The 10,000-nt window shown below is 47.9% G+C and overlaps 1 protein-coding gene across 1 annotated transcript in view; it reads right to left on the bottom strand.

The window, feature by feature from the left end:
- Positions 1 to 1,063: 1,063 nt before the first annotated feature.
- l1camb (L1 cell adhesion molecule, paralog b) overlaps positions 1,064 to 10,000 on the bottom strand; it is a gene marked incomplete at both ends in the record, with an annotated part of 25,216 nt that continues 16,279 nt past the window's right edge. Inside the window, 11 exons of the mRNA XM_079741191.1 lie at positions 1,064 to 1,322; positions 1,777 to 1,849; positions 2,174 to 2,305; positions 2,726 to 2,875; positions 3,080 to 3,193; positions 3,620 to 3,787; positions 3,889 to 4,011; positions 4,155 to 4,410; positions 8,567 to 8,673; positions 9,276 to 9,495; positions 9,610 to 9,680. Of these exons, the coding sequence (XP_079597317.1) occupies positions 1,064 to 1,322; positions 1,777 to 1,849; positions 2,174 to 2,305; positions 2,726 to 2,875; positions 3,080 to 3,193; positions 3,620 to 3,787; positions 3,889 to 4,011; positions 4,155 to 4,410; positions 8,567 to 8,673; positions 9,276 to 9,495; positions 9,610 to 9,680 (1,673 nt within the window). The remainder of the gene's footprint in view (positions 1,323 to 1,776; positions 1,850 to 2,173; positions 2,306 to 2,725; positions 2,876 to 3,079; positions 3,194 to 3,619; positions 3,788 to 3,888; positions 4,012 to 4,154; positions 4,411 to 8,566; positions 8,674 to 9,275; positions 9,496 to 9,609; positions 9,681 to 10,000) is intronic.

The raw sequence follows: 10,000 nt of genomic DNA, 5'->3' as shown, positions 1-10,000 counted from the left end.
GCGTGTGCCTGTGCGTGTGTGTGTGTGCGTGTGTGCGTGTGTGTGTGGGTGTGTGTGTGTGTGTATAGAGTTCCACTCTGTTTGCAAACACACTTATGCTCCTGCAGTCAAAGAGTAGGATGAGGGCAGGCAACACTCTGGAAGACAGAGAGGCGAGGGGGGGATGAAGGGGGGACGATGGGGACAGGACTCTCTTAAGGCAAGAGCCCTCTCATCTCTGCAAGTCATGGGGGGCGGGGCTAGAGATGGAGGGCGTGAACTATATCGCAGACGTGCACGCCCATGCGCCCACACATACACACGCACACGCGTTCACACGTGGACGGCACGCGGACGGGGGGACGCGGCCACAGACACACAGGGGGCCCCGTCTGAGCCCGGGGGCCCCCGGGGCCACACGCCCGGTGGGCTGACGCCGTGGCACAGGGAGAAGAGCGTTCCCTGGCAACATGCAGAATTACACTATTAAAAACAGAACAGAAAGAAGTCTAAACTTATTTTATATATATATATACTGTATATATATAAAATTCAACAATAAACTCAAAAATAGTGCATGTATGTGATGCAAATTAAAATAGTATTTTGAAAGCTTTAAATTGATGCATTGACCCAAGATAATATCTCCCTTCATTCCACTACAGAAAAGAGCAGTTGGCTTTGTGTGTGTGTGTGTGTGTGTGTATGTGTGTGTGTGTGTGTGTGTGTGTGTGCATGTGCATGTGGGTTCATGTATGTGTGTAATGTATGCAGGCATGTTTGTATGTATGTACGAATGTTGTGTATCCGTGTGTGACTGTAAAAACTTGGCATAGAAAAAGTAAACAAATTTCCTACACACACCTTGTGGAATGTATTGCCACTGAACAGCCTTGGACTGTGTGCGCGTGCATGTGTGTTTGTGTGTCTGCTGTGTATGTTCTGATTGGTTATTGTTGTCACGGGCAGTGGAGTCAGACCTTTACGAGTGATGAATCTCATAGTGTCTTGTTGCAGGCAGTAAGGTGTGTGTGTGTGTGTGTGTGTGTGTGTGTGAGTGTGTTGCGTGTGTGTGAGTCTGCATCTAGCTGGGTCGGTTGAGGATGGCGGACATGGAGGGAGCGACGGGAGGAGGAGGGGCAGGGTCGAGGGGGGAGGCGGGCCCGGAGCTCTCGTTGCCGTGGGCAGGGGGGAGCCGCCCGCTGTACTGGCCGATGAAGGAGCCGTCCTCGTTGAACTGGATGTCCACGCTGTCCCCGTACTCGGCCAGGGAGTCGTCGCTGCCCAGCTTACTGGCCACGCACAGGGAAGGCTGGCTGGCCGAGCGCTTCTCCTCGGCGTCGCTGGGGAGCAGAGGACGCGAGCGGGGTGAGGGGTGGCGACAGCTGGGCTCCGAGCGATGCTGTGCGTGAGCGTGTGTCCGTTTGTATGTGTGTCTCCATGCGTTGACGCGTTGATGTTTGTGTGTGTGTGTGCGTTTGCGTGCCAGTCAAAGCACTCACCTCTCAAGCGATCTGCAGGCAAGCGTGCAGAGAGGACGCAGGGGTTAAGTGTGAGTAAAGACGAGAGAGAGCTTTGCTGGCGTTAAGACTGCAGTGACTGGGGGACTTCATTGATCATTGATCCACTAGTTGGTTAGAAACACGTCGGTAGAGCATCAACGGTTAAAGTGATAGCAACATACATTAAGGAGTATCTATCAACCAAACAATGAGCGGGGTCCAGTGAGCGTGTGCTGACGGCAGGTGTGTGAGTGGATCGCCATCGCCGCGGGGGCCGTGCACAGCGCCCGCGTACCTGTACTCGCCAAACGTCTCATCCTTCATCGGACGCGCCTCAGAGTCCCCCTGGCCGTCCTCCTTGTCCTTCACTGGGGGAGAAAGGAGAGGATCTCTGTGTTCAATACGGGGAGCGATAAGGAGGGAGGATGCATGGCCAATCCTGAAAGTGTGTTTAGGAAATATATGTTGTATTTATATGTATGTCTGTGTTTATTTATGTGTGTGTGTGTGTGTGTGTCTGTGTGTGTTCAGGAAGGAGGAAGTCATTTTGCCTCGGCGCTCAGTAACCCCGGTCCTTCACCGTGCATTGGTTACTATGGCGACTGCAGTGAGAGAGCAACTGCCCAGTCATCCATGCCAAGTGTATTCCTCTGTGTGTGCGTGTGCGTGTGTGAGTGTGCGTGGGGCTTCACCTGCGTATTTGCCTCCCTTTCCCCTCTTGACGAAGCAGAGGATAAGCAGCAGCAAGAGCAGCAGCACCACGGCGCTGATGAGGCCGATGAACCAGCCCTGCGTGGCGAACCCCCCGGACACCTCCGACAGCTCTGAGGGGGGACAGGGCGGTCAGGCGGCTGGAAACGGTTGGGTTGCTGCTTCACGTGGGGGTGGGGGGGCTACTAGCTACTAGCATGAGTCTGGTAGAGACACAAGGCGCACCGCGTTCATGAGGACATGAACGCGGTGATTACATCTGATTGTACACCAGAGTAACATTTTTAGGCCTTGTTCCCCGACAGCCGTGCAGCGGCAACAATGCCAGATAAAGTAAATCAAGAGAGGTAAGAATTAAAATACGTCAAAATAAGTAGATCACAATAATGAATAATAATAATACAATGAAATAAAGTGAGCAATAATAAGTGGAGCAACTAAAACTGTGGTTATAAGTACTAATAAGTAACGAGGGGTAGTAAAGTGCAAAGTGAAAGTGTACAGCTGTAAGACGGCGTTTTGCAGGCCAGTACCTGGGCCTTCGGTCACGATCGCTCCCTGCCAGAACGTAACGCCGCCGTTCTGGATGACGAAGTGATACTGAGTCCCTGGTTGGAGGCCGGTCAGCGAATAGAAACCCTGCGTGGAGTTCACCAGCTCTGACTCCTCCCATCCGGCCCCTTCTGCAGCGACCACACGAGAAGAGCTTCACAGCGGGAAGGTTACGGCAGCGGGGGTTTACGTCTTGCTTTAGCCGATGGAGTGAGCCCCCCCTCCCACACTGATCACCAGGCGGTCGCAGTCCACTCACGGGGAGCTGGAGCCCCCCCAGTGTGTAGGTAGTAGCCCCCCCCGAGTGTGTAGGTAGTAGCCCTCCCCCCTCTCACCGTCCTTCCCACTGAAGAGGATGGTGAAGGCGTGGTTCCGGTGGTGCTCGCTGGGCACCCAGCTCAGGTTGACGGTCTGCTCCCCGGCGTCCAGGGAGATGTTGGAGGGAGGAACTGGAGCAGGGGGCGAGAGGCCGGGTCGTCAACTCAACCACGACCACGGACCCTCCTTTCTACGTATTGCGTTTACATTCAGTGGATTTTGTCCAAAGCGACTTACTATGCTTCAGGCACACATTCAAAGACCGACGGCGAGTCGGCCGCGCAGGGCGACAGCTCGCTCGCCGGGAGCAGTCGGGGTGAGGCGGGAATCCAACTAGCAACCTTCCGGTTACCGGTCAACCCGCTCTGCCTCCTGAGCTACTGTCGCTAATAATCAAAGCTACTAAAGGGTAATCACCACTTCCTTTCTGAACACACAACCCGAATCGCCGTTTGTTTGTCATCTATTTCCCTGAGCGCTAACATTTATTTGCACATGCATTTACAACGGGGCCAGAAAAAGGCTTAGAAAAGGCTGTGATAATGCTGTAGTGTTACCTCCTTCCAGCAGGGTGTGCCCCCTCCCTGTCAGAGGAGGGCCCATGCCAGCATCGTTGCGGGCCATCAGCCGGAAGATATAGTGGCTCTGCGGTTTCAGGGATCCGAGGTAGTGCTTGTTCACGTTGTCGGGGATGATGACCACCTCCTCTGGGCTGTTCTCCACCTCTACACATGGAGGCAAACACAAAGGCAGAGCCTGGTTCGTTGCTGCAGCTCCCCCTGCTGATGGCCAAAGGCCTAGCGAGCGGTTCTGTTCGGGGCCTCACCGTCTCGGTAGTGCAGAAGGTAGCTCTTGAGCTGGCCGTTGGGCCGCGCCGGAGACGTCCAGTGGACAATCAGCTCCGTCTCAGTGGGGCTCTCGAAGGTCATGGATGCAGGCCGTCCAGGAGCTACACACACACACACACACACACACACACACACACACACACACACACAGGATGCTGGGCCTCAGACACACAGCCTACTACCTGTGTTCACCATGTACCCCAGGCATGGTGGAAAGAACTCACAATCAAACATGATGTCCTACCTCCTTCTGGGGTGCTAAATTTGTACGGGCTGGAGGCGGGACTCTCCCCCTTGCTGTTGAAGGCGCTGACGGACAGCTCGTACTGCGAATAGAAGCGCAGCCCCGTCACCTCCTCCGAGGTCTTGTTTCCGTCCACCGTCACCACCGTGACCTCCCCTTCTCCGTCCCCCTGCGCCGCCTCACCGCCGTCGGGCTGGTCCTGGGCCAGCTCCCGCCGGCCCCGGAGAACCACGGGGCCCAGCCTCCGGAGGGAGATCTGGAGGGGCCCCAGACAGAGGCACAGTCAGGAGGGTCGGAGAGATGACATGTTGATGATGGTAATAACATGTTGAGGATGGTAATAACATGTTGATGGTGATAACATGTTGATGATGGTAATAACATGTTGATGGTAATAACATGTTGATGATGGTAATAACATGTTGATGGTAATAACATGTTGAGGATGGTAATAACATGTTGATGATGGTAATAAGATGTTGAGGATGGTAATAAGATGTTGATGATGGTAATAACATGTTGATGATGGTAATAACATGTTGAGGATGGTAATAACATGTTGAGGATGGTAATAACATGTTGATGATGGTATTATGTTGTTGTTGATGGTAATAAGATGTTGATGATGGTAATAAGATGTTGATGATGGTAATAAGATGTTGATGGTAATAACATGTTGATGATGGTAATAAGATGTTGATGGTAATAACATGTTGAGGATGGTAATAACATGTTGATGATGGTATTATGTTGTTGTTGATGGTAATAAGATGTTGATGATGGTATTATGTTGTTGTTGATGGTAATAAGATGTTGATGATGGTATTATGTTGTTGATGGTAATAAGATGTTGTTGATGGTAATATGTTGTTGATGATGGTATGATGTTGTTGTTGATGGTAATAAGATGTTGATGATGGTAATACCATGTTGTTGATGGTAATAAGATGTTGATGATGGTAATAAGATGTTGATGATGGTAATAACATGTTGATGATGGTAATAACATGTTGATGGTAATAACATGTTGATGATGGTAATAACATGTTGATGATGGTATTATGTTGTTGTTGATGGTAATAAGATGTTGATGATGGTAATAAGATGTTGTTGATGGTATTATGTTGTTGATGATGGTATTATGTTGTTGATGGTAATAAGATGTTGTTGATGGTAATATGTTGTTGATGATGGTATTATGTTGTTGTTGATGGTAATAAGATGTTGATGATGGTAATAACATGTTGTTGATGGTAATAAGATGTTGATGATGGTAATAACATGTTGATGATGGTAATAACATGTTGTTGATGGTAATAAGATGTTGATGATGGTATTATGTTGTTGTTGATGGTAATAAGATGTTGATGATGGTATTATGTTGTTGTTGATGGTAATAAGATGTTGATGATGGTAATAAGATGTTGTTGATGGTATTATGTTGTTGATGATGGTATTATGTTGTTGATGGTAATAAGATGTTGTTGATGGTAATATGTTGTTGATGATGGTATTATGTTGTTGTTGATGGTAATAAGATGTTGATGATGGTAATAACATGTTGTTGATGGTAATAAGATGTTGATGATGGTAATAACATGTTGATGATGGTAATAACATGTTGTTGATGGTAATAAGATGTTGATGATGGTATTATGTTGTTGTTGATGGTAATAAGATGTTGGCATTCCACGCAGAAATGCAATGAGTTTGCAGCTTTCATACAGATAACATTGAAGGCATCAGGCGCGCCATCAATATCTCCACTTCAAACAAAAATGTTGGACTACCACCCTGTTCAGGCAAAAGTAACGTGGCGAGGATGGCATGCTTTAATGTTATAGACTCTAAACCTCTTGTGGAAACTGTGACACAACTAAAGCCATCCACCTGTTGCCGTGATACTCTACCTACCAACGTCTTTAAGAATGTTTTCGACTGCTTTCGATAGCAATAGACATATTGCAGATAGTTAGCAACTCTCTCCAGTCAGGAAATTTCCCAAAAGCTTTGAAAACTGCAGTTATTAAACCCCTTTTAAAAAAGCGGAGTCTAGATGCCTCTATTATTACCAACTACAGACCAATATCAAATCTACCCTTCATAAGTAAAATCATTGAGAATGTTGACCTCCAGCAACTTAATCACTTCCTGGCATCAACTGGTTGCTATGACACCTTACAATCAGGATTTCGACCCCTGCACAGCACTGAGACCGCCCTTATTAAAGTTGTAAACGACATCCGTCTTAACACAGACTCTGGCAAAACCTCAATACTAATGCTACTAGACCTCAGTGCTGCATTCGACACTGTAGACCATACAATACTTTTGGACAGGTTAGAAAACTGGGTGGGGCTTTCAGGTACAGTCTTAAATTGGTTCAGTTCCTACCTACAAAATAGGAACTACTTTGTTTCCATTGGCGACTTTGTATCAGAATCAACCAACGTGACATGTGGAGTCCCACAAGGTTCGATCTTAGGACCCTCTTCATTCAACATCTACATGCTCCCACTAGGGCAAATCATGCAAAATAACAAAATTGACCATCATTGCTATGCTGATGACACGCAAATCTATGTATCGCTATCACCAAATGAGTATCGGCCCATAGATCTGCTGTGCCAGTGCATTGAGCAAGTGAAAGACTGGATGTGCCAAAATTTCCTTCAACTAAATGAGGACAAAACAGAGATAATTGCCCACTGAAGACTTACAAAAACGTGTACATGCCTTTATCACTAATAAGCTTGATTACTGCAATGGTCTCCTTACAGGTCTCCCAAAACAAACTCTAAGGAAGCTTCAGCTTGTTCAGAATATTGCTGCTAGAGTTCTAACAAAGACCAAAAAATCTGAACATATTACACCAATTCTTAAATCGTTACATTGGCTTCCTGTAGGTCAGAGAATTGATTTTAAAATCATGTTGCTAACCTATAAATCCCTACATAGTTTAGGCCCAAAATATTTAACTGATATGCCACTACACTCTCCCACTACATAAGCCTTCTAGACCACTAAGATCTTCTGAGACCAATCTGTTAATTATCCCCAGAGTAAACACGAAATGGGAAAGCAGGATTTAGTTTCTATGCAACAAATAGCTGGAATAAACTCCCTGAGGATTTAAGACTTGCCCCAACTCTGAGCACCTTTAAAACAAGACTGAAGACTTTTATGTTTGCTTTAGCTTTCTGCTAAATCTTAAATACATTGCACTTTCTAAAAAGCTTTTTTAACTTTGCCTTTATTTTCTATTTTATTACTAAAATGCCTTTTTAACTTTCTATTTTACTCATTTCTTTGCATATGTTTTCTTTTACTTATCTATTATTTTATTTTATTGTATGACAATGTTTATATGTGAAGCACTTTGAGTCTGCCTTGTGTATGAAAAGTGCTATACAAATAAAGTTGCCTTGCCTTGCCTATCTCTCTGAGCTGATGTTACCCGGTATCGTACCTCTCTCTGAGCTGATGAAGTGTGAGCTCTCTGTGTGAGAGAGCTGATGTTACCTGGTATCTCTCTGAGCTGATGTTATATGGTATCTCTCTGAGCTGATGTTACCTGGTATCTCTCTGAGCTGATGTTATATGGTATCGTAGCACTCTCTGAGCTGATGTTACCTGGTATCTCTCTGAGCTGATTTTACCTGGTATCTCTCTGAGCTGATGTTACCTGGTATCGTAGCACTCTATGAGCTGATGTTACCTGGTATCTCTCTGAGCTGATGTTACCTGGTATCGTAGCACTCTATGAGCTGATGTTACCTGGTATCTCTCTGAGCTGATGTTACCTGGTATCTCTCTGAGCTGATGTTACCTGGTATCGTAGCACTCTATGAGCTGATGTTACCTGGTATCTCTCTGAGCTGATGTTACCTGGTATCTCTCTGAGCTGATGTTACCTGGTATCGTAGCACTCTATGAGCTGATGTTACCTGGTATCTCTCTGAGCTGATGTTATATGGTATCGTAGCACTCTCTGAGCTGATGTTACCTGGTATCTCTCTGAGCTGATGTTACCTGGTATCTCTCTGAGCTGATGTTACCTGGTATCGTAGCACTCTATGAGCTGATGTTACCTGGTATCTCTCTGAGCTGATGTTATATGGTATCGTAGCACTCTCTGAGCTGATGTTACCTGGTATCTCTCTGAGCTGATGTTATATGGTATCGTAGCACTCTCTGAGCTGATGGTACCTGGCATCGGAGCACTCTATGAGCTGATGTTACCTGGTATCTCTCTGAGCTGATGTTACCTGGTATATCTCTGAGCTGATGTTATATGGTATCGTAGCACTCTATGAGCTGATGTTACCTGGTATCTCTCTGAGCTGATGTTACCTGGTATCTCTCTGAGATGATGTTATATGGTATCGTAGCACTCTATGAGCTGATGTTACCTGGTATCGGAGCAGCTTCCCGTGGACTCTGTCCGGTGCGCTCCAGCTCACCCAGGCCGTGTTGTTCACCACCAGCACGCTGACGTCTCCTGGGGCCTCCTTGGGAACTGAGACACAGGCAGGGGGTTGGACAGAGGGCCATGGCTCTGTGAGCTGACAGAGGGGTCGCTACCTTCTGTGAATTTCATAATAAGCGTAGAGCCGGATTGGTTTATTGGTTGTTTGCATTCATATTCCACCATCTTCCTTTGGATGACTGCAGCCTTCTCAGACTGTGATTGTTGTATTCTGTATGCATTGATTCATAAAGTGTTTGCAACTTGCACAAATGTGTTGGAGTTGGAATTCAATGTGGAGCCATGACGCCGTCGTACATTATACAAGAGCGCTGCGACATGTAGAGCGCTGAATTCATCTATAACGGTCCTACCGTGTCCTGTATCTACAGCCTACTGTCCTCCTGTATCTACGGCCTACCGTCCTCTCCAGAGTGTCTATAAGCCTACCGTCCTCTCCAGAGTGTCTTTAAGCCTACCGTCCTCTCCAGAGTGTCTATAAGCCTACCGTCCTCTCCAGAGTGTCTATAAGCCTACCGTCCTCTCCAGAGTGTCTATAAGCCTACCGTCCTCTCCAGAGTGTCTATAAGCCTACCGTCCTCTCCAGAGTGTCTATAAGCCTACCGTCCTCTCCAGAGTGTCTTTAAGCCTACCGTCCTCTCCAGAGTGTCCGGTGGTGGAGGCGGGCTCCGGGCCGGCCCCCAGGGAGTTGACGGCCTGGACCTTGATCTCGAAGGGCGTGTAGGTCCCCGTGTCGTTGACCAGGAAGGGCGGGCCGCCGGCGTACCTGTGGTTCCAGTGGCCCGTCTGGCCCTCCCTCCAGAACACCTGGTACTTGAAGCCCGGCCCGTTGTGCAGCCGCTTGTCCACTTCCTGCACACACACACACACACCCACACACACACAGGTAGATTGGGGGGTGAACACTTGGTCCCACACGCCCACTAGAGAGGTCACCAAGAGTGAGAGAGGAGAGTGAACACTCACGTCCCATGTGATGATCAGGGTGCCCGGATCGATGGACACACTCTTCACATTGCCGGGGTTGGAGTCAGGGACTAGACAGGAAGAGACGTGGACAGATGTCCCCAGACGTTGACGAGGCTGACCCAGAGTTACAAAGCGACAGTCCTCCTGGAGTGAACCGTTGTGGGGGACTAGTCCTAAGGACTTTAACGCCTCGTGCCCACTGCATCCGTCCGTCGACGGATCCCCATTGACTTTGAAATGGGGACGGGCGCGCAATGCATTGTGGGTCCGTGCGCTCCGTTGGAGCCTTCGGCGCCGTCAAAAAGTTGAAAAATGTTCAACTTTTTTCGGCAGCGACGGATCCCTCATCCAATCAGACCGCGTATGCAAATGTAAGCACTGTGACACT

This window comes from Pollachius pollachius, assembly GCF_949987615.1.
Source record: "Pollachius pollachius genome assembly, chromosome: 8".
Lineage (NCBI taxonomy): Eukaryota > Metazoa > Chordata > Actinopteri > Gadiformes > Gadidae > Pollachius > Pollachius pollachius.
The sequence above is the reverse complement of the archived record's forward strand: the minus strand, read 5'-3'. Positions and strand labels throughout refer to the sequence as shown.